This window comes from Mixophyes fleayi, chromosome 10, assembly GCF_038048845.1.
Source record: "Mixophyes fleayi isolate aMixFle1 chromosome 10, aMixFle1.hap1, whole genome shotgun sequence".
Classification (NCBI taxonomy): Eukaryota; Metazoa; Chordata; class Amphibia; order Anura; family Limnodynastidae; genus Mixophyes; species Mixophyes fleayi.
The window spans coordinates 10,153,478-10,178,733 of NC_134411.1; the positions used below are offsets into that span (position 1 = coordinate 10,153,478).

At 42.2% G+C, this 25,256-nt stretch overlaps 1 protein-coding gene across 3 annotated transcripts in view; it reads right to left on the reverse strand.

Moving 5' to 3' along the window:
* Positions 1–1,464: 1,464 nt before the first annotated feature.
* CHID1 (chitinase domain containing 1) overlaps positions 1,465–25,256 on the reverse strand; it is a 296,065-nt gene continuing 272,273 nt past the window's right edge. For all 3 annotated transcript variants that reach the window (XM_075187855.1, XM_075187853.1, XM_075187854.1), the window contains 3 exons: positions 3,923–4,003; positions 3,482–3,524; positions 1,465–2,443 (listed from right to left, as the gene is read on the reverse strand). In XM_075187855.1, coding sequence (XP_075043956.1) covers positions 2,345–2,443; positions 3,482–3,524; positions 3,923–4,003 — 223 coding nt within the window. In that variant the 3' untranslated portion in view covers positions 1,465–2,344. The remainder of the gene's footprint in view (positions 2,444–3,481; positions 3,525–3,922; positions 4,004–25,256) is intronic.

Sequence of the window (25,256 nt, forward strand, 5' to 3'; positions counted from 1 at the left end):
CATATAACTAAATGATAACGATGGCAAACAAAAGTACCAATGTTAGCATGGAACATCTGACTTATGGTCATTATATGACCTGTCAACTTATTCAATATAATACATTTTTCATTCACTAACTAACTGAATGAAGAACACAAGACCCAATTTTGTTTGATCTCTTGGGTAAACTATGTACAGTTTAACATCAACAACATGGGTCCAGCTCACCTTACATTGAAGCAAAAGAAGATGAATTGAACCTTCTCAAAGCTGGAAGACCTCATCCAAACCCACAAGTAAGAGCCTATGTAAGATCATTAGAACAGACAATAGAATCTTTAGTAAAGGAATCTTTATTCCGGTCTGATCAGAATCGGCCAAATGGTAAATGTAAAAGTAGTTCCTTCAATAAATCAGTTAAAAAACTGATTACACAAGAAAATCACTTCACTATAGTGGTTCAGACAGTAATGTTATGTAGGAATAAAAGTGTTTGTAGGACATACGGTACCTTTCTCACTTCGTATGATGTGATTCAAGCTTATCAAATCTTCAATCCTCTGTTTAACCCTCATTATGCTATTCTACCTGAATACCCCCAACTCTACACAATTCCCACAAATCTTAGTTTTTCGCTTTTCTATAATCAAATAACTGACCCCAAATCAACATTGCTGTGTGATCGAATCATATAACTCCATTGTAATCTGGTTGGAGCAATAAGCACTCTGTGGCACTTAATCTCATGTATCAAATTTCTAACTTCCTAATGATTGTAAACTTACGAGCAGGGGACAATTACTTCTTTTGATAATATCCTGTCTTGTTTTATTACTGTATATTCCTAAATGCAAAGTGCTGCATATGGTACGGTAAAAATCAATGTTAATAATGCCAATTTGAAAAAAAAGTATGATCAATACAGATTTAGATCTGGTTGCAATATGAAAGATCTTGGATATAGCTGTTTCCCCATATTAACACATAACTATAGGTCTGGAAAACACATCTTACATGATTATTGACACAGATCCGATAAACTTCATTGTAGTTAGCCTCCTAGACTGGCTGATTGGCAATCTATTAACCAGCTTCTATATATGACTGAGGGAATATATTCGTGCTGGGACCAAGTAAATGTGGAATAATATATTAATGGGTTTCTCCTTCAGGAATATACTGTATTTCGACTAAGTCTAAAGAGGAGATCACATCTGTCCCCTCATAGTGGGCTGTAAATCACCTTTATATGGTCTGCATGTAATACCTGCTCAAATGTAAAATTGAGATTTCACTATACTGTATGTGATCAGTGGCAATTTCTATTTCATCTACAGTACTAACATTTTTTTTAATTTCAGCAGTAGGCTACACTCACTGATTTTACATTTTAACAATTTACCTTCGGAAGCACCGGACTGGAAGTTGTGTGATAATACTTTATGAATGAAACCACAACAAACACAAAGAAAAAACTTATATATCTTTGGTAATTTTTTATGTTTCAGATTAAAAAAAACATATTTCCAATACAGATCAGCATTATTTCTTTATTGCTGTGTTAAAAAAACAAAACAAAAACATTTTACCCAAAGTGGCAGAACTCATGAGTTTTAGAACTCAGTTTATAAGCATGTATATCGTGTGTGCAGGCTCGTGTTGTAGTCATTGCTTCTTTAGTTCTCTCCAACTATTATTGTACCAGAATGGTTCAACTCACATGTGAAAGCAGGAGAGGCCAAGGTGAGAATATACAAATGTAAGTGATTATAGCTTGTAACGTGTATAATAGACATTGAGCAGTCCTGAGCATTGACTTACCATTCCGTCTGCAACCAGTGAACATGCCAAGGCTGCGCTGGGATTAATTACACTGCCATGTTTTCCTCAAGCTTCTTTAAATGCCTAAATTATTGATATCTTAGAATGATCTCTACCCTACTGTGTTATGTTTAGTCTGTTAAACACAGTTGGAGATAAGGGGAATGGCCTACTAAAACATATATCTAAATTACTTTTTTAGAAACAAAGAGCTAAATAAATCTATTTTAATTCATATTTTGGAAGCTCCTCCAACCTTAACTCTTTCAGTGGAAAGTAAGGTCAATTAATACAGAGTGGGTGAAAGAAAGAACAAAAATAAAAGGTTAAACAAAAGAGCTATGAAATTCTAGGTTTAAAGAACCCATTATAGACATCAAACTTAAAAAGTTATGTGAGTAACACATTTCCAAAGCAATGCATTTCCAGCTTCTGGGGCCCATTGCTGATCTGTACTGTTTTACTAAACAGTTGATTTGTTGTTCCTTTGATTAAACACTTCCCAGCAGTATAACAGGTTTCTAATGCAACCATGGTGAAATCATAGAAGGTCATAGAAATAGTCCAAGCCTTGTCCCAGCTCCCAGATGGATATCCCCGTGCCCAGTTCCTCTGCCAGGTCCAGTCGCACCTGTATTGACTGATGGATGAAAATGTGAGATCACATGTGAGACATGATTGACTTCTCCAGTACCAGCGAAAGGCAACAGCGATATTTCACAAGGAAAGACAGACAGATTTATTACAGCATTTGATTTGAAAAGAAACATTTTTTTGTTTTGAGGACAAGATTGTAGAGCAAAAAAAAAATAAATTGCTCTATCAGAAGAAACAAATATAAAACATGAAGCTTCCACGGCAGTATGAACTGTAATTACCAGAGTCTCCATACCCTCACACAATACTGTGAGTCAACACATGATGGGGGAAATGAAATCGCCAAAGGTTATTTGGTGAGCCAAGCACAACATAATATTTATATATAATGTAGTAATTGCATGATGTACTTATTTGTATGTATGAATTAAAGCTCTTACATTCCTCTACATTTACTGTGACTAAACACAATGAACACACAAGTTGGTTGTATGAGCTTGTCTAATATCTGCCATCCACACTTGCAGGGGTGCAGATGCCTGAGCTATTGTGGTACGCCTGTTACTATTACCTGCCAGAGAAGAGGGGTTTTATAGTGCGGACAAATATAGACATTGTTTTCGAGATGTTGTACAGTACTGCTTCATATTGTAGCGAAACAAATGCAATTGCAATGACGCTCAGGTGACCGTTAGGTACAAGACAACAACGCAAATAAAATGGCAAAATATGCAAGTACAAAGTATCAGAAAGTAAGTGTCTCACGTGAACCTTTGTTTGGTCTTTATAATATGTATATATTATAATGTTGCTCATTTCTACTATGTGTATGCTGGCAACTGCAAGCACAGTTGATGTCAAGGCATAGATCAGCTGGAAGATTGAAGTCTAAACTGTAAGTAATTTTTAATACTGGAAAATGCTTTGACAGGGGTGATAAATGAATATGTAAAACTGTATTGAAGGTTGGATATTATACAGAAAGATAGCTGGTCCAACAGCAAATATCAGATCCTGCTATATCCAATCTCTATCAGGCAGTTATCATGTGTACTATATATATCTATACACTGCATCTTACCTTCAGTGTTGGGTAGAATACTGCGTGTTTTCCGCCTTTATTCCTGTGGAAACACAAATCCTGCATCAGTGAACTCAGATGCACATATGGTTTTCTATAGATAGAGAGGCACAAGTTCCTACTGGGTTTGGTTAAACTTTCACTGGGGGACCAGACCCCTGCACACTTTTACAATGAGACCAGACAATTTGATGGCGTATAAGAGCCATTTGTTACACTTTGTGTGTCAATTTTCCCTACATGAAATACAATCAGTCTCTAAGGACAGAAAATAACTATAAATTATTGTTGGATGAGTAGCTTGTTCAGAAGCATTATTTTTGTTAGAAATGTTTCTCTGCAGACTTTGTGTCTTGTCGCAGATAAAAATTGACTGTATCCATGTATGTCCCTTGTCTGAATGGACACTGGACTCAGGCAGACATTTTCACAAGTGCTCACTTTTTATATTCCAGGTAATGTTCTGCAATATGTGGGTCCCACAGTAGCTTAGGCTTATGCTCCTTCAGTATATCGATGTACCTGCAGATCAAACAAGACATAGTGTTAGGATGGAAGCACATATTTAAGGTTCAGCTTAATTGTTTTACCAAATATGCAGCATAAAATAGGAGTAATAATCCCCAGTGAAGAGCTCTCCATCTGTAGTATAGAAGATATGAGCCAGCGTTGCATGTATATGGGTGTGTTTGTATATATTTACGCAGTTTTTATCTGCTTTCTATACTGGGGAGGTATCTTAGTATATTTTTGGTTAAAATTTACCATGTAGATTTGAATGGCTTAATGCAGTGGATCCCAAACTTTTTCAGTTCAAGGTACCTTTAGGGTATCTATATTTTTTTCAAGGCACCCCATAGCCAAAATAATTACCAAGTTGCCCCCCACCGTGCTTAGAACTGGTCCTGGCCGAGGCACCCCTGTGAGACCGCCAAGGCACCCCAGGGAGCCTTGGTATCATGATATACACTTCATCTGTTGTAAGTGAGTTGCTATGTATAAATATGCAGAATTATTATATTAAGAATTATATCCATTATAGATATGTAGATATTTAAATGTGTACATATGTATGTAATCTTATTATGAGTTTTTGGATGCATAATGCATTTATAATTTTATTATTTTTGTTCATTATAATATATATATGTATATACATATATTTTTTACATATATATTTGTTTTATATATTTTTATAATGATCATTTTATTATATAGTTTATATTTATTATTATTTTTATGTTTTTTTTATATAACATTGTCAATATGGATTGTTCTTACTTATAAACCAAACAGAGTTGGAGATACCGTGACTCAATAAACTGAACAGGTGCCATTAATTGATTTTAATTGAGAGTTTTGCCTATATAAAGACGAGCTAGAGGAAGTCTCATTTACATTGCTTGAAAAAGTCTGCAGAGGCAGACGAAACGCGTTGCAGAGACTTTCTTATTGCTCAGTGCTTGTATTCCTATTCAGTGAGAAGATCGTGAGGATCATTATAACTTCTGTGCACGAAGTTATTTCCTAACTCTGTTTTCAAGAGGAACCTTACTATTGGAGGTGATCTCCTGTCCGAACAGCTTTTGGTGCGCACCACAGAAACAGCTGAATCTAGCAGCCGCCGGAGCGGTATAGAGGCGAGTGATTTACTTTCCGTCTCCTAGAAGCGGGTAAGCAATTTTTTCGCCTATAATACAACGTGGGCTATTACCGCTAGAGACTACTCTTTCCTCCTAAAACGGGGAAGATATTTTTGCCCAAATATATCGCGGGCTACTACCTCTAAATATTATTCTCTTCTCCTAGAAAGTGGGTAGGACATTTATGCCCTAAATACATCGTGGACTAATATATGTAGGACTACAAATTGATGGAAATCTACATACCTCTTATACGGAGGAAGATTGTTTTGCGTATACTGATCTCTATCAAGTTTCATACTGCCGGATATAACGTGCACAACAACTGTGGAGTCATTTGGATTTCTTATTCATCAAGGAGATACATTGTTGCCGCATATGTCCATACTGATAAGATTTTATTTTATCTTATGAAAATGAAAATGTGTTTCACTCATTATAATATTGAGTTAAGACGCTAGAGTCCGTTTTCTTCATATTTTAAAGAGTATTGATTGAATGCTGTGTATATGCAATTATTAAGGGGATATACTTAGAGATTTATGTATAGGTATGTTCTCCATTTTTTATACATATGTGAGATTGTGACGGTCTAATAACTTGGTATCATTAAATTTTGATTATACAGTTAATAAGAAGTGGATTTGCGCATTCATCCTTTTTCTCTTTCTATATTGTACTATAGGAGATTGGACACTATCTCCATGGAATTGCTCCAATTTACTTCTTATACTGATTAGCAACATTCAAAATTGTAGCGCCAGAGATCTTGTGAGTTTTTTCCAGCATTGTAAAAGTTAAATATATCAATGTAAGAATTTAAGAATATTCAGCATAAGTATTTGCCTAAACCAGGCCTGGCCAACCTGTGGTCTCCAGGTGAAACTACGAGTCCCAGCATGCTTTTCCATTAGATAGCCAGCTGATAGCTGGCAAGGCATGTTGGGACTTGTAGTTTCACCACAGCTGAAGAGCCAGGATGGCCAGGCCTGGCCTAAACTACGACTTATTCCCAATGGGTGAAAATGTAAGTCTCAAAATTCCCAAAAACTGAAGTGAAAGGCTTTCCGATAACGATGAAAGTTACTTTGCAAATACCGGGGTTACGCTTCTGGCACAAAGCAACATAAGGGAACCCTTCCCCACTGGGGCTTTACACTGTCCGAACGCATGAGATTCCGCTTTCCCTCCATTACCTCTTTCTACACTGACAGAAATGACAGCCATTTTCTTTTTCTTCAAAATTAGTCAATTCTTGGAAAATATTGTAGCACAAGATGAATAGTTTATCTACTATATAAATGCCTAGTGGCGTGTGTGGGGAAAAAAAACCAAGCTGCAGTGCCACCTGCTGGGCAGAGTTATACACTGACCTATATATTTCTTGAAGGAGAAGTGACAGTTGGGAGTGGTTGGTGGTTGCCGGGGGTGACAGTGGGGAGTTTTTAACACCTTAAGTAGCTTGATTTGACTAGAATGCATGAGTATCATGCACGGGTTAACTTGTAAATCATATTAGCTGCTAGAGTACATTTCAGGAAGCGCTGATAAAACTTATTTCTAGCGTGTTGCCATGTTTGGGCATAACTAAACCACGCAGTCAGTTAAAGTGGCCAATGCTGCAGTATTGGTTGATGTGATTTGGAGATAAAATTGCACAAAATCTTAGCAAATAAAAATTAAGGCTGATAGAGTACTTTTCAGTAATAAAAGTCTCTGGAATTTGAGACATTTATGAAGGATTGGTTGGTATGGGCAACCTAACCTATAAAAGTCTATCATTTTGAAAAAAAAATAATTAGAAAATGAAACTCAATTTTACTCCCCTGCTGGCATGCAGTGCACCATTCATGGGCAGGCCTGTGGACACGTGAAAGCCCACCCCACAGCTCAGGTGTTTCCTCCGTGCTGTGATAGAGAATGCTATGTCTGTCACTATGACAGACACTCTACAGCTGTCCCCAATTGCTACTAAATAGAATGGATGGGCAAACCACTAACAGAGTGATCTCTCCTTCAGGAAGTTGTACTTCATCTGAAAAACTATTTACTAAAAGAAAAAGGAAAAAAATGTCCTGTCCTGAAAGAAATTAATATTTCTACCTCAGACCTTTCGTGCCACAGTCATTAGAGAAGACTAAGTGATCTGGCCTCGCCTTCCATAGTAAATGGGAATACATAATGACTCCATTGATCAGACTCTAAAGAAAGTCCAAGATAAAATTGGAGAGGCGGCTGGCCAATCCCTGTTTGCACTTGACAATGCCGAAAGGGAGGGCAAATCAGTTTGTTACCTGGAAACTTTGGAAGCCTCTAAGTTTACCTTCCTTAAAGCAGGATTACCTTCATTACATTACATTTCACTTGTATTGTATATATGTTATATGTGTAATTTGTAAATGTATTATGAGATGGTATGAATTTTAATACAATATAGAGAAATGGTTGACTAAGAATATTATTGTTTTCTCTGTTATCCCCACTAGGCACAATGAGGGATCAAAAGAGGCCTCAGATCACCGTACATAAAGAGATAAAGTGAAACTCTATTCTGTAGTACAGGTTCCACAGTTTACATTCCTTGAGGTACATTGTTCGTTTTTCCCAGGAAAGATAAGATTTATCTTTTATGCCTTGGTCACCGTTTTCTTCTCCTTCAGTTTAACAGGGGTGTCTTTATGTATCCTGCATCTTGATGAGTTACAGTTCAGTAAACTCTTACTAATGATTATAAGACATGTGGACCTTGTCTTTTTCCCTGCTCAGGATATTACGATCTCGATTCCTTCCTTAGTCTTGGACAGTTTTCTGTAGATCTGGATTGCCATCAATAAGCTTCTGTATAATCAGAATTGTGGGGGGTGCGAGGGAGACCATGAGTGTACACGTGATCACGCTGCCCGCTAGCAGGGGAGTGAATTTCACTTTCCCTGCCTTCAGCAGAGTTTGGGAAACTGGCTGTCAACCCCTTAGCTGTGGCTACAATCCTATTCCCTAGAACAAATCAAACTTACAGGTCTTAGATTTCTTTTCTCTACAAGTAATAAGCCACAAGTATGAAATTAAAATAGGGAAGTTTCTGATGGTATTGTGGGGCCTAATGTTTTCAAATTCAGCATTATGAGTATATCCTCGACAAAACACACACAGCAAGCTTGGGGTGAGGGACTTCCTGTATATTTTGATAAATTTGGGGAGTTCATAGTGCTGTTTTCAGCAAAATAAAAGTACTATGAGGTTTGATACACAAGTTGAACACAATAACAATTTAAGCTCAAATGTGTTAGAGCATATGTAAGAGTTTCAAGGAGTAGTTCGGCAGAGATAATGTGATGTAGGAGCCAATATTTTGATTGCGTCTTTGGCCATGGATACTAATCCCCTGCAAAAAGCCACTTTGTAACAATGATGATGCACAGTTAAATGAAGCAGATTATAACATTGTTACAGTTTATAACATAGGTGCAGAAACATCTGGTGAACTATGTTTTCCATTATCCAGTTACCTGGTTGAGCATGATGGTGAAGTAGTTCAGGGAAAGCTGTGCATTGCTTGCCCATTCCTGCTCTCTGCATAACGCAAACAATTGTAGGCTGTAAAATGTGTGATGGAATGTAAATGAGGACTTGTAATAAAAGAGCCATTTCTTGGATTTTTCTTCAGAGTTTTATTTTTATCTAACCTTTCCCTCGGGAAATATTTGATTTCTTCTGCACTTTGAAAGGGCTCTCAAATACTCTTTGAAAAGGTAATTGAACATTTCCAAATGTCATTGTAAATCTCACGATTTCTAACAATACAAATTCATGTGGTGATATCTGTGTGGGCACAGTTTTTACCAAAATATAAATTCAGATTTCTGTGGCTCCAGACCGGACAAGGTTTAATAATAATAAAAAAAATATATATGAATACAGCAGATTACTTAATTTATCCATTTGTGCCAGGACAGTCTGAGCTTATCTATCAGAGCCATAACAAGGCCGTGTGATCACCAAGGGAGCAAGCCTGAGGGAGTGCAACGCCTGGCCGCTATTTGCCCCATGTCTACATAAATGCAGGTGCTGGGCTTTGCATTTCAGCACCTGCCCGCTTCCTGGCAGCATTGTGACATCATGACACTGTCAGTGCAGAGGGGCGGAGCCAGGAAGAAGGAAAAGAAGAAGCAGAAAAGTGGACAGAAAGAGAAAAGAAGAAAAAAAGGTCATAGAAAACGGTGGTCTACAGAAAATGGGGGGAGAAGGGGCTGTAAAGAATGAGGGATGGGAGAAGTGGATGCAGAGCACAGTGTGAGGGGGGAAAGGGGCTGGAAAGAACTGTGGGGGAGAGGGGGCTGGAGAAAACAGTGGGGGGGGGGGTACTGGAGAGAACAGTGTGGGGGGAAGGAGGCTTGAGAGAACAGTGTGGGGGAGAAGTGGCTGCACAGCACACTGGGGGAGAAGTGGCTGAAGACAACAGTGTGGGGGAAGGGGGCTGCAGAGCACAGTGTGGGGGGAAGAGGGCTGCAGAGCACAGTGTGTGGGGGAAGCAGGCTGCAGAGTACAGTGTGGGGGGGGCTGGAGAGAACAGTGTGGGGGAGAAGTGGCTGCACAGCACACTGGGAGAGAAGTGGCTGGAGACAACAGTGTGGGGGAAGGGGGCTGCAGAGCACAGTGTGGGGGGAAGAGGGCTGCAGAGCACAGTGTGTGGGGGAAGCGGGCTGCAGAGCACAGTGTGGGGGAAGGGGGCTGCAGAGCACAGTGTGTCGGGGAAGCGGGCTGCAGAGCACAGTGTGTGGGGGAAGCGGGCTGCAGAGTACAGTGTGGGGGGGGGGCTGGAGAGAACAGTGTGGGGGAGAAGTGGCTGCACAGCACACTGGGGGAGAAGTGGCTGAAGACAACAGTGTGGGGGGAAGAGGACTGCAGAGCACAGTGTGGAGGAAGGGGGCTGCAGAGCACAGTGTGTGGGGGAAGCGGGCTGCAGAGTACAGTGTGGGGGGGGGCGCTGGAGAGAACAGTGTGGGGGGAAGAGGGCTGCAGAGCACAGTGTGTGGGGGAAGCGGGCTGCAGAGTACAGTGTGGGGGGGGGCTGGAGAGAACAGTGTGGGGGAAGGGGGCTGCAGAGCACAGTGTGTGGAGGAAGCGGGCTGCAGAGTACAGTGTGGGGGGGGGGGGGCTGGAGACAACAGTGTGGGGGAAGGGGGCTGCAGAGCACAGTGTGGGGGGAAGAGGGCTGCAGAGCACAGTGTGTGTGGGGGGGGGGGCTGGAGAGAACAGTGTGGAGGAAGGGGGCTGCAGAGTACAGTGTGGGGGGAAGAGGGCTGCAGAGCACAGTGTGTGGGGGAAGCGGGCTGCAGAGTACAGTGTGGGGGGGGGGCTGGAGAGAACAGTGTGGAGGAGAAGTGGCTGCACAGCACACTGGGGGAGAAGTGGCTGCAGAGCACAGTGTGGGGGGAAGAGGGCTGCAGAGCACAGTGTGGGGGGGAAGGGGGCTGCAGAGCACAGTGTGTGGGGGAAGCGGGCTGCAGAGTACAGTGTGGGGGGGGGCGCTGGAGAGAACAGTGTGGGGGGAAGAGGGCTGCAGAGCACAGTGTGTGGGGGAAGCGGGCTGCAGAGTACAGTGTGTGGGGGGGGGGCTGGAGAGAACAGTGTGGGGGAAGGGGGCTGCAGAGCACAGTGTGTGGAGGAAGCGGGCTGCAGAGTACAGTGTGGGGGGGGGGCTGGAGACAACAGTGTGGGGGAAGGGGGCTGCAGAGCACAGTGTGGGGGGGGGCTGGAGAGAACAGTGTGGGGGGAAGAGGGCTGCGGAGCACAGTGTGTGGAGGAAGCGGGCTGCAGAGTACAGTGTGGGGGGGGGGCTGGAGAGAACAGTGTGGGGGAGAAGTGGCTGCACAGCACACTGGGGGAGAAGTGGCTGCAGAGCACAGTGTGGGGGGAAGAGGGCTGCAGAGCACAGTGTGTGGGGGAAGCGGGCTGCAGAGTACAGTGTGGGGGGGGGGCTGGAGAGAACAGTGTGGGGGAAGGGGGCTGCAGAGCACAGTGTGTGGAGGAAGCGGGCTGCAGAGTACAGTGTGGGGGGGGGGGCTGCAGAGCACAGTGTGGGGGGAAGAGGGCTGCAGAGCACAGTGTGTGTGGGGGGGGGGGGGGCTGGAGAGAACAGTGTGGAGGAAGGGGGCTGCAGAGTACAGTGTGGGGGGAAGAGGGCTGCAGAGCACAGTGTGTGGGGGAAGCGGGCTGCAGAGTACAGTGTGGGGGGGGGGCTGGAGAGAACAGTGTGGAGGAGAAGTGGCTGCACAGCACACTGGGGGAGAAGTGGCTGAAGACAACAGTGTGGAGGAAGGGGGCTGCAGAGCACAGTGTGGGGGGAAGAGGGCTGCAGAGCACAGTGTGTGGGGGAAGCGGGCTGCAGAGTACAGTGTGGGGGGGGGCTGGAGACAACAGTGTGGGGGAAGGGGGCTGCAGAGCACAGTGTGGGGGGGGGCTGGAGAGAACAGTGTGGGGAAGGGGGCTGCAGAGCACAGTGTGTGGAGGAAGCGGGCTGCAGAGTACAGTGTGGGGGGGGGCTGGAGACAACAGTGTGGGGGAAGGGGGCTGCAGAGCACAGTGTGGGGGGGGGGCTGGAGAGAACAGTGTGGGGGGAAGAGGGCTGCGGAGCACAGTGTGTGGAGGAAGCGGGCTGCAGAGTACAGTGTGGGGGGGGGGGGCTGGAGAGAACAGTGTGGGGGAGCAGTGGCTGCACAGCACACTGGGGGAGAAGTGGCTGGAGACAACAGTGTGGGGGAAGGGGGCTGCAGAGCACAGTGTGGGGGGAAGAGGGCTGCAGAGCACAGTGTGTGGGGGAAGCAGGCTGCAGAGTACAGTGTGGGGGGGGGCTGGAGAGAACAGTGTGGGGGAGAAGTGGCTGCACAGCACACTGGGGAGAAGTGGCTGGAGACAACAGTGTGGGGGGAAGAGGACTGCAGAGCACAGTGTGGAGGAAGGGGGCTGCAGAGCACAGTGTGGGGGGAAGAGGGCTGCAGAGCACAGTGTGTGGGGGAAGCGGGCTGCAGAGTACAGTGTGGGGGGGGCGCTGGAGAGAACAGTGTGGGGGGAAGAGGGCTGCAGAGCACAGTGTGTGGGGGAAGCGGGCTGCAGAGTACAGTGTGGGGGGGGGCTGGAGAGAACAGTGTGGGGGAAGGGGGCTGCAGAGCACAGTGTGTGGAGGAAGCGGGCTGCAGAGTACAGTGTGGGGGGGGGGCTGGAGACAACAGTGTGGGGGAAGGGGGCTGCAGAGCACAGTGTGGGGGGGGGCTGGAGAGAACAGTGTGGGGGGAAGAGGGCTGCGGAGCACAGTGTGTGGAGGAAGCGGGCTGCAGAGTACAGTGTGGGGGGGGGGGCTGGAGAGAACAGTGTGGGGGAGCAGTGGCTGCACAGCACACTGGGGGAGAAGTGGCTGGAGACAACAGTGTGGGGGAAGGGGGCTGCAGAGCACAGTGTGGGGGGAAGAGGGCTGCAGAGCACAGTGTGTGGGGGAAGCAGGCTGCAGAGTACAGTGTGGGGGGGGCTGGAGAGAACAGTGTGGGGGAGAAGTGGCTGCACAGCACACTGGGGGAGAAGTGGCTGGAGACAACAGTGTGGGGGAAGGGGGCTGCAGAGCACAGTGTGGGGGGAAGGGGGCTGCAGAGCACAGTGTGTGGAGGAAGCGGGCTGCAGAGTACAGTGTGTGGGGGGGGGCTGCAGAGCACAGTGTGGGGGGAAGAGGGCTGCAGAGTACAGTGTGTGGGGGGGGCTGCAGAGCACAGTGTGGGGGGAAGAGGGCTGCAGAGCACAGTGTGGGGGGAAGAGGGCTGCAGAGCACAGTGTGGGGGGTAGCGGGCTGCAGAGTACAGTGTGGGGGGGGGCTGCAGAGCACAGTGTGGGGGGTAGCGGGCTGCAGAGCACAGTGTGGGGGGAAGAGGGCTGCAGAGCACAGTGTGTGGAGGAAGCGGGCTGCAGAGCACAGTGTGTGGGGGGGGGCTGGAGAGCACAGTGTGGGGGAAGGGGGCTGCAGAGCACAGTGTGTGGGGGGGGGGCTGCAGAGCACAGTGTGGGGGAAGGGGGCTGCAGAGCACAGTGTGGGGGAAGTGGGCTGCAGAGTACAGTGTGGGGGGGGGCTGGAGAGAACAGTGTGGGGGGAAGAGGACTGCAGAGCACAGTGTGTGGGGGAAGCGGGCTGCAGAGCACAGTGTGGGGGGGGGCTGCAGAGCACAGTGTGGGGGGGGGGGGGCTGGAGAGAACAGTGTGGGGGGGCTGCAGAGCACAGTGTGGGGGGGGCTGGAGAGAACAGTGTGGGGGAGAAATGTCTTGAGAGAACAGGAAGATGGGAGGGTGCTACAGAGAACAAGGAGGGGGATTCAGGGGGCTGGAGATTGGATAGAAGGGGATTTTCTTTGTGGTACATAAATAGTACATAAATACTATAAAACTTGTTAAGTAATTAGGTATAATTAAAAAAAAGTAAATCAGTATTCAAAAGGTGGTAATGTCTTTAATAGCAATTTATAGTCCCAAATAAATGTGGGGGAAATTTGCTGGCTAATAATTTGATTTTGGTTAGTGGGGGAAGGGGAATAGGCATTTTTATTAAATAGGAATGTTTTTAATTTAATGTCGGGGTAAGGAGGGGTGAGATAGACCTAAATAATAAATGGTATGCTATTAATCTAATGGCGAGACTGGTTAGGAGAAAGTAGGCTTATTTATTAAACATAAACACTTAATTTAATGTCAGGCTGGTTAGGGGGGAGAAGGCCTAATTATTAAACGTGGGTGTTATTAATTTAATATCGGGACTCTATGGGGGGTCAATAGACATATTCATTAATTAAATTCTGGGGCTGATTGGGTCAAAGGAGGCCTGTTTATTAATTAATGAAGCTACTGATCAAATGTCGGGCTGCTTTAGGGGCAGGGAGCCCTATATTGTTCACTCACTGCTCAGCTTTCCAAGAGGTGAATAATAACTATCTCTTTTACAAACAGGACTCCTACATTCCAGGATCCGGCCAAGCAGCAACTGAGCGTTAGACACCAACAGCAGCACCATGTAGTCAAACTACAAGAACGGCTAGGAGACATCAGCACAGGGTTGGAACAGTGTTCTCTCTTGCCCAGAGCTCTATAATACTAGTTACAACTTTGTTATCTATGCTGTTATTGTGTCTGCAGATATACAGTGTGTTGAGGTATGTCACTCAGAAAGGAAAGTAACAAGCATCATTTTATAAGTTCAGGGTACATCTAAAAGTTTACTATAGCCAAGGAAGAGTCAAAGAAAAAAACAACAAGGAACATGTGCTCTGCACTCTTAAAAGGTAAAATATACCATTTATATTACCAGTTATAATTTTTTAACAAATATTTCCCTTAAAAGGACAAGGCTACTTATATTGATTTTACCCACACCTGCATTATTGGACCCTTGTTTATTTATCAATCGTTATTCATATAGCACCTACATATTACAAAGTGCTTTATAGAGAACATTTCATAATTCACATCAGTCCCTGCTCTGTGGAGCTCACAATCTATGTTTCCTACCACACACACACAGAGCATTATCATCAACAATATTTTCACCGGCATAATTAGATTTCAAAGTTCCAGCTCCAAGATTTACCTGGACAAGAATTTGAAATCTATTTACGTCTGTGACCTGGTGATGGTGGGTTGATGCAGTGGGAGCTTCTTGATAGTACACGGAGTTTCTCAGGAATTAGCTCCCACCCCTTGCCCAGAAGAAGGAGATATTACTTAGGTATAACATTTGATTAAAAACAAACAAACAACAAAAAATGCTTAACATGCTAACGGAGCTTTAAAGTAAGGCAAATGAACCACATCATCTGATATTATCACTCATCAAAAAAGGACAGGAAAACACAAGGCAACTCATCTAACCCAAATATAGCTGTAGCAGTACAAGGAGGAGAGATGATTATCTCCCTGGAATTCCCTTGTAGAACAACACTTTCTCCATGCCTCCAAACCTTCAAGCAGTCCCTGAAAACTCTTTGGGCAACTTTATCAAATTCTCAAACCACCTTCTTAACATCTCTAAGCTATTATATCAACTCCTATTTTCCTTTAGATGTAAGCTTGTGAGCAGGGCTCTTGTACCTCTGTCTGTTTCTTTATACCCCGTCTTGTTTTATGACTGTATTGGATCCCAAATGTAAAGAGCTGTAGAGTATACTGGCACTATATAAATAAACAATATTAACACTACAAGGACAGTGGATATTTATCTTTGTGTTATCTGGACAGGAAACTGGAAAAAGGTCACATAATATAATACAATATATAACAATGTGTGTTACGGTGCAACTTGAGAAAAGCAGTAATATTGCTACATGACTCAACTTGGCAATTCTGAAAACAATTAGAAATTAATGTATAATTTGCTCATGTTTTAGAAATAATTTGATGAGTTTTTGTGACATCCACAGACAAGATGTCTGTCAAAATATTTTGAAAACCACACCTCCCGGTAATCCATTGCATCTTGTGTTTCAGTGGGAGCCTTTTGAATTTGTGATGAGATTCCAGGCAATATAATATTATTAACTGTTACAGTGAGAGTAGTATAAGCTTTGTAATAAATCTGGATTTTAAAAACACAATGAAAACAAGCCTCTTTTGCGGGATAAAGATTTTCTTCCATATCAAATTGAGATGTACATATAAGCTGCAAATGAAAGTAAAATTGGCTTTGCAGGAATCTAGTAGGGGAGGAGGAAGGAGTGTCATTCCATTTCAATTCTACCTCTTACAAAAACCCACAGAAAATAATATATTTCTGTGCCAAGAGATTACACCAGAATATGTCATGATGTGAGAATACAAACTCTAAACATTGCTTACCTACATGGCCCTCCTTGTCATATCCCAGCGCAGATTATCCATCAAGTAAACAATCTTGGCTCTTACGGACGGCCATTATTACAGTACAATTTGCTATACAGACACAGGTTTTGGCATGACAGCAATTGGAAAGTCATTTTTACACTTCTAATACAATCTTATAAATATTCAAGACGTATATGGAAATTCTTGGACAGTATATACATTTTAACTGAGTTTCATATAGAAATATATGAAAAATATAAACAGCAACCACAAACATTATGCAATCATGGCACCTACTAGAAGTACATTAAGCTCTGGTGGCATACAGAAGGGCCAGCACAGGAAAAGAAATTAAATCAAATGCTTTGGCAGAGGACATGGTTGACAGCAAATTGCACACAGATCATAGTTTCAAAATTGAAAACCTTCTGGAAACTGGCAGTATACTACAGACCAGCCACTCAGTGCTTTGATGTATATTTATTAGATAGATGTGAAAATAATAACAGAAGTCCTTGTAATGACTCCCAGAATGTCCTCACTATTAGCCCCAAGTGCTGGCTTCCAGGGCAATAGCAGTTTCTCAAAAGACCTGGGCCCACAACCAAGCTCAACATGTTGAGAGTCGCTTTTAAATAACAGTTATATGCAAGCAATATGAAGGTGGAATAATATGCCAGCAGTCTGTGGTAGTATTGTCCATGCTAAAGGTAATAGTTACATGCCACTAATATCTGTCCATTAATGTATCAACATAAATGCCCATTAACACCAGAAGTATTAGTTAAATAACAGTAACAGTTGCCCAGTTCAATGCCAATAGTAGTTATAAGCCATCACTAGCTGCCTACCAAAAGTACTGCTTATGTATATGTTATCAGTAGTTACATATCAGTAATGGTAGTCCAGTACTATGCCAGCAGTGATTTTCAGTAATATGCTAGCTGTAGTTATTTGTCATTGTATTGCAGTCGGCCAGTAAGATTTTTAGCAGTGACATACAGCAATGAATCATCTTTTTCCCCACACTTCATCAAGTCCTACAATGCCAAGTAGTGGTGCTCAGCAACATAAGGATTGCTGGCTGGCTGCAAATTTGCACCACTCCATATGATAAGGGACAATGGAAGCAGATTAATCTCCATAAATGCAGATGACAGGCAGTAGATGCAAAGACAAGTCCTGCCTTGGAGTCCTTCATCTAACCTCATCTCATGAAAGGTGTGCCCCTACACTTACTTCCTGTGTTTTGTCTATATCCCCTTAAGCTGGGTACACACTACATGGTTTTCGTCCAATAATCGGCTCAATCAGCCGACATACGACCGCTCGTTCAAAAGTCGGGTCAGTGTGTGCAGTGACATGATGGTTGAAAGTCTGCCCAAATGGACGATTGTCGCCTCATTTGGTTGGTCGTACCGTTTAATATTTTCGTTCCAATCTCGTTTCCGCTGTGTAGTGTGTATAAACTTCTGACCGATTCACAACAGTGAGTACGAAATTACAGTCATTGCTCACGACAACATGGCTGTAAAAAGTTGCTAAAGGGACATCCGCTCTTCCCCTTATTGTCCTAAACAAGGCTAGTGTGTATGCAGTCCATGGACCGAGCGATCAGACCATCGATCGCATGTAAAATCAATCGGCATAAAAAGTTGGTTGAAATTTCTGTAGTGTGTACCCAGCTTTCGTCTTGACTCCAGTCTCTTATACTGGCATTTTTATGCATATATTTTATTCTTTTCTCATGTATCTTGTCTGAGCCTTTGTTTGGTTTGTGTCCCCTGTCCGTATTGCATCCTTATTGTGTTCTCATGCCCCTGAGTTTTCTCAGCTCCCCTTTCTCCACTTCTGCGTCTTGCTTTTGATCCCCTCTCACCCCCCCCTTTGTATTGCAAGTAGTCTCCCCTTCCTTTGTACTCTGTCGCCTTGTGACTATGGCTGACACCTCCTGTGGGCGGTACTAGCAGTACGTTAGGCTAATTGTAACTTGGCCCTGTACAAAGGCCACTATGTTACCGCACACTAGTCCTGCATATAATCTCTTGTTCACAGTGAGGGAGCTGGCAGTCTAATGAATACCTGATGCAGCAGGAGTCATACAGGGCCATCAAAAGGCAGCGAAAAAGACCACTAGATTTGGGGCACTAAGAATGACCCTGAAGTGCAGTCTTATAGACAGGGACAAACAAACATTTATTGGGCCACAAAATGAAAAATCCCAATGCCCAGTATTGGGATGGAAAAATTCAGCTGTTATTGGGATCCTGTTTGTTTGTTTTTTATGCTACAGTACTTGTAAATTTACTGCACTCTGTTTCATGACAAGAGATTATCTGTGACTAAGCAATCTCTAATCCAATTACAAATATCTACCTCGGTATCAGAGTGGTCTTTGCATACATGCCAACTCTCCCGGAATGTCCGAGAGACTTCCAAATTCCAGGCAGGTCTCCCGGAGAGCTGGCAATCCTCCCACATCTGCCCACTTCAGAGTCGGCATGGAGGGGGGTATGGGACTATAATGATTACTAATACAAGAAGAAAATGTAAATATAACAAGGCATAATTACCAATTGCAGCCAAATTTCAATGTATTTGTATTTATCCTGTAAGCAGGAGCACTATAAACATTTAAGTAAAATTAAAAACATTAAATTAAAACTAAAACAATTGTAGTGGAATAATATAGATTGTATATTACACCAAGGGGGAATTCAATTAGCCGTGATGTTCCTCAGAACTTCCTGAGTGACTAACAGGAATCCTAAACCCCAGCTTGAAGCATGACATGAATGTACACATTTACGAGAATGGTTTCATTTACATATATGTTTAGCAAGACCCGTGGACATAAATTATTGTATATGGGGAATTTTATTACTACTCTGCCATATTGCATATTCTTCCAAGGTAGAAAAATATCAATGCAGCATTGCCTCAGTGGCCAAAATATTAGGAAACATTATGAAATACCTGCTTAGCAATTAATAATATTTGAAAGAGAACAAGGCTTTTAGAGGCCTCTACTCTGACAAGCATCTGTGACTCACTTAGGGCATGGGACCATTGGTAAAGTTATCCACTCATTTTGTTCTCACCTCCTCTAACCCGTCAATAATGGGCCTATCTAAAATATCCCCAACTTGAGTTTGGTGTCATGGCAAGAGCCTACAACTCCTCATAGACACCTCCCTCCTCTCCTTTGCATACTTTCGAGACTACTTTAAGATTCCCTCGAGGGATTTCTATAAGTACTTAACAGGTCAGACACTGGTTTCAGTCCCAAGTAAGAAATCATGCTGCTCCTGCTCCCCCACCCCTCTACATAACTATGAGGTCTGAGCTGGTGGCATCTCTTCCTGGTACCTACTCCTCCTCTCTTCCAGTGAGGTTAGCAAATTGTCAGTTCAGTCTCTATGGCAAGTGGACCTACAAATGTCTATCACTGATAAGGAATGGGAAAGTATATTTTTAAACGTATATAAGATGTCAAAATGCATTAATCACTCGTAAATGCTTCTCCAGATTTTACAAAGAATTTACTTGACTCCAGAGAAACTTCATATATTTATGCCCAATGTGTCAAAGTTTTGCTGGAGGAACTGTGGTGAGCTAGAGTGCATGATGCACACCTTCTGGTCAAGCCCGAAGCTGCAAGGCTTTGGATGAAAGCTATAAACCTGATTAATGCAGTGATTTCCTTAGCCCCACTGCTGGAAATCACTCTGCTGCACCTATAGTTTCCTTCTCTACAAAATCATAAGTGATATGTAACTGGCCACATCCTTACTATTACTAGAACAGCTATTGCACAATCCAGAAAGTCTCCCTCCCCCTTGCCCCTTTCAATTATTACGGTCAAAATCCAGAAGAGCTACGTTATGGAGACTCTGGGCCTCCTATATTGCTTGTCAGCTTCTTCCCCTTTGCTTGAATAGCTCAATTGGAGTACTTATTATTCAGAGTATCTAGCACCACCACAGGTATCCTCCTCTTTGTAAAAGCAATGCAGCACTGCCAGCTTTTAATTTATAATTTTTGCTATTGTCTGAAGTACTTGTTTAATGTGACTCAATGTACTCCCCCCCCCCTGATGTCTTTCCTCCCCTTATTTCCACCATTATTGTGTATGTTTCTTATTTTACTTTCATCCCCAAAATGTCAATAAAAATTGAATTTGTTAAATAACATTTGAAAGAAATGTTTGAGATTTGAGTATCCCTGTTTTATACAGCAAGAAGCCAAATAAAGTATAATTCCAGAATAAGCATTTTTTGTAGTAGGTTTGGTAAAACAATGATTTATAATAGAATCAGGCGACAAGTTGCTTTCTAGCGGTTATGGAACTACAAGTTGCAGCATACCCTTCCAGCATTTGGTTGACCAAACCTTCTTTATGAGGAGTTGTCTGTCTACGTTTCACAATAAGAAGCCTTGATATATGTTACATGTCAGTTTCTTATACACGTGTCTAGGACCAAACACTCTAAATCATACTTATATTGCAAAGCAAGGAAAAAAAAAGAAGGAGCCACGTAATACATGCAACAGAAATGACAGGTTTTATTAAGAGGCAACACACACACACACACACACACACAATAATTCCACCTCAGCACCTTCTGAACTCGACTAATTGGCTGCTGGAGATGTGCTGCCATCGGAAATGTATTTTACTGTAATTATGTAATCAGCGGATGTAGCAGGAACTAATAACTTCCATGACTTATGGATCCCATGTTATTGCAGCAGCTAATGAACCTTTGAGGGCTGATTTATCGCTATGGTGAGCAGGGATGGATACTCAAGAGGGCTGCTTGTCCCTGAGAGCTATAAGAGGTATGTTTGCAATTTGCACTGCATAGTATGGAGGCTTCTATAACTACTAAACCTTTGTTCTGCAAGTTGCCCTGATATCATCCAACAAAGACCAAGCATCAAAGCAAACAAACAGAACACAACAGACATGCACCAAAGTTAATTTACAACTGCAGTCTGTAAATAAGTTAAGCAGGGGGGGAAAAAAAGCTTTTTATGGTTTAGTTTTGTGCCTTGCAGAGAATCCGGAAGCTGCTTAGAGACCAATGTGAACAGTCAATTTAGAAGTAAGTAAACCATCAGTATGCAGTTTCGAGTTCTCCAGCTGTTGATACCTGGCACAGCATGATGGGGATTATTAGGCATTTATTAGGTATTTATTAAAATCATAAATCTATCTCCACTTGATTTAATACCAGCAATCTATTACAATAAATAGTGATACAAAAAGAATAAAGTGGTTCCAAACAAATGTACGAGTAAAACAGTGTCAAAGACAAGCGCCAACAACAACTGTCTTTCCATTTTATATACATATATGGCATTTATATTGCCTTGTAGCCAGTACCATGTATAATATGAGATTAACCAAACGGTTATTTCCTCTCTTGTGATTAATTTATATTTTTCGTTGGCAGGTACACACACAACACATATATATATATATATATATATATATACACACACACACAAGTTAACCCGTGCATGATACTCATGCATTCTAGTCAAATCAAGCTACTTAAGGTGTTAAAAAGGTTCTTGTCATGCATTTGGGCCTAGCCCAGGCCTCCTCAGGGGAAGAACGTTACTTCCCGACGCAAGCGCCCTTTTTTAACGTGGTTTTGTCCACATGTCACCACCTCATCATTTTTCTCCATCACCTCATCCTTCATCTTCATCGCCACATCCTTCATCAAGCTACTTAAGGTGTTAAAAACTCCCCACTGTCACCCCCGGCAACCACCAACCACTCCCAACTGTCACTTCTCCTTCAAGAAATATATAGGTCAGTGTATAACTCTGCCCAACAGGTGGCGCTGCAGCTTGTTTTTTTTTTTTCACACACGCCACTAGGCATTTATATAGTAGATTATATATATATATATATATATATATATATTGTTCTTCAAACACCATTCAGTCAGGGAATGTAACTAATGAATTTATACTGTCTCCATACTGCAGGCTCATGCGCCTTTAATAAAATCCTCATTAATATTCCACATTTTACTTAGATATTTCTCATGGCCTATATATATTTACAGATTTATTATGATTCATTTATTTAAAATGATCATTCAAAATGTAGTATTTTCTTTTGCCCTGAAAAAGCTGCACAGCAAAATGGGAGATGGAGCTTCTGACAGTGGGTCTATATCTGAATGAACATGTTATTTTAGATGAAATCAAATAGAGAAGCAGGATGAAGATTTAATTCATAGAAAAATGTTGGGGGTATGCCACTACTGATGTGGGTGAATCTATTGTATCAATGAACAGATCGGATTTACTAAATTACTTATTTTTAGATTTTTCTGGTTTTAAGTTATATTTATGTTCAAATGTGCACCCCCATAACCACTGTCTTCTTTCTTTGTTTATCATCTATGCTGCAGCCAGGAGTAATATTCAGTTCAGAACAAGATATATTTCTACATAAATTCCCCAAACATAACTAAAAGTCAAGTTCTGTAGATAATTATTTGTGGTGTGATACAATACTTACATATGAAAAATCAACTGTATTATTAATCTTCAAGCATATTAGGCAATTGTCCCATACTTCCAGGAAATGAGTCTAGTTATAAAGATGTGTCCATGCAAATGACCCTCTTTTTCAATACAGACCAACATTCTCCTGTCCTAATCTGGAAAACCTTAATCCCATCCTAGAAACATCACTAGGTCAAGTGGTTCCACTTAATTTTTCTTCTCGGCTTTGACCACAATCTCAGACATGGCACACAATTATGAAACATCATGCCTTCAAAACTCTCCTGCGAAGTGGAACGCCATTGGAAAAAGTCTTGTACTTCTCATAACTTCCTCAAATATATATATTCCTCTACTGCTCCTTCTAAAATGCTTTGGTCATGGCCAAACAAATATGTTTCCTATCCTTCATCTCCACTAATGCTTTAACCCCAGACTCCTCACTAATACATTTAAATCTCATCCTGACCTTCTCACACCAACGTCTCAGACCACGATCACTGCCCAAGATCTTGCTTTCTACTCTGACCTCATCCTGGCCTAATCTACAATTAAACTCTGTCCACTTATTTTTTTCCATCATTATTCAAATCAAGTGATTTGACCAATAATTCTAACCCAAATTCTCTCTAGATTCCAGTCCCATCTCTCAAAATCCCATGCCCCCCCTTCAAACTTCTTCAGAGGCTTACCTATATTCACCTCGCATGCTTTCTTCCATCACACAGCCTACTAGACTCAGGCTTTTATGCCGAATACTACACAGAGACTGCATTGACTACAGTGGTGAATGATTTGATCACTACTAAACACTGTCCTATCATAGTTTCCATAATTCTGATCAAAAAGTTCATTTCTCTGAATCCACCTGTTCTCCCTTTCCTCCATCAAATGGAGGAGGACCAAGCTTGGTTCTATGCCCTCTGCCCATATCTATCTCCACCACTTATTTTTGAATTTCACCTCTATGCAGATGACACCCAAATGTATTTATCCTCTCTGGATCTTTCACCATCTATGTTGTCCCACATTGCTGAATGTCTTAATGCCATTTCATCTTACATGTCCTCTCACCACCACAACTCAATCTTTTAAAACTGAGCTAATTCACTATATTGAGCTATTCACCTTCAACATAGGCTATTGACCTATTTCTGTCGATAACATGCTCGCTGTCTAGGTGCCATTCCTAACTAAGAATTGTCCTTTGTTTCCCACATCCAATCGGTCACTACTGCAATTCCATTTTTAAGGGTCTTATTTTAACCAAACTTTCAACAATCTTTTCTTAATGCAGCTAAACTAATTGTTCTTGACAACATTCTGCTGCTCTGTACGGCCAGTTCCTACATTGGTTGCTTCTACTTCCAGGGTTGGCTCTAAAATTAGACTGCCCTAGACGATTGCTTGGGGAGCTTAAAACACTGAGTCAGTCATCCTATGATTTTAATGGTGCCACCACATGGAACGCTGGCCACTCAAATGAAGACGCAGAGCAGAACGCCGGCCACTCAAATGATGAAGCAGCAGCCTTCAGCTCCTTACATGTAAACAATCCCCACTTATTGTCTGCTAAGGTAAAGTGGGCTGAAGATAGCCCTTCACATAATCCAATTTAAAACACTTTTAATAACATACACAACCATTATCAAAATTATTAATATCTTCAATTGTCCGAAAATATATGTCAACTCGACCTCTCTGCTCTACCCAAGATCTCATCCACAATCATTACTTGCTCCCATTCCTGACTACTGGACTATTTCAGACTGCATTCACACTATGGATTTCCTATTTAGTACAAGACATCCCCCCCATTGATTCCAAACCTTCAAGCATTCCCTAAACACTCACATCTTTACGCGAGCCCATCAAATCCACTAATAACCCTCTTGACCTCCCTAGGCTGTACACAGATCACTCAAAATTTACATTTATTATTTTTCTATACTCGAACAATCTTCTGACTCCCAAACCAACATTTCTACGTGATGGGATCATATAACCACACTAAGCACTGTTTTTTCATTGCAACCTGGCTGCACCAATGTGGACTATGTGGCAGTTAACTTCATGTATCAAACTCCGATTGTCCTATAAATTGTAAGTTTGTATGAAGGTCCCACTTACTTGTTAATAGCCCATCTGTTTGCAACAGTGCAGCACTATATAGTACTATGCTATATAAATAAACATTTCTAACAATAAATTATAACAACTTCAGTGAACTATGCATTATATTCGATATACTGCCCATAACAATGCTCATGACATGCAGCTGCACAGTGTCTACAGTTAGTGCACTCAGCCTGATGAAGACGATCTACCTGGTTCCATAAAAAAAAATGTAGCAACGGTGGTGCTCGATAACTTATTTGGCTGGCTAATGTCTGAATGTGGCGGGGAGCAGTCCTAAATGTTCATATCTACAAAATAATATAATTATAATATATTGTCCATGTGCGAGTAATAATCAAATTCTTCCATATTAAATCATTTACATTTGATAGTATAAATGAGATATGAAAGCCCGTATTGATTACATATATATCACCTGTGGAGGTTGGAGCGGAAAAGATATTCACATTCAAAAGTGATGAAGCGATCACATAAAATCAACTTTAAAGTGTACTGCAACCTGCAAATATGTTTTATATTTGAATTAAAATGTATAACTGTATTTTGCAGATACGACCTTGTGCAAGTACACTTTCAATTTATTGTTTGGTTTGTCTAAGTTAAAATTTACCTTG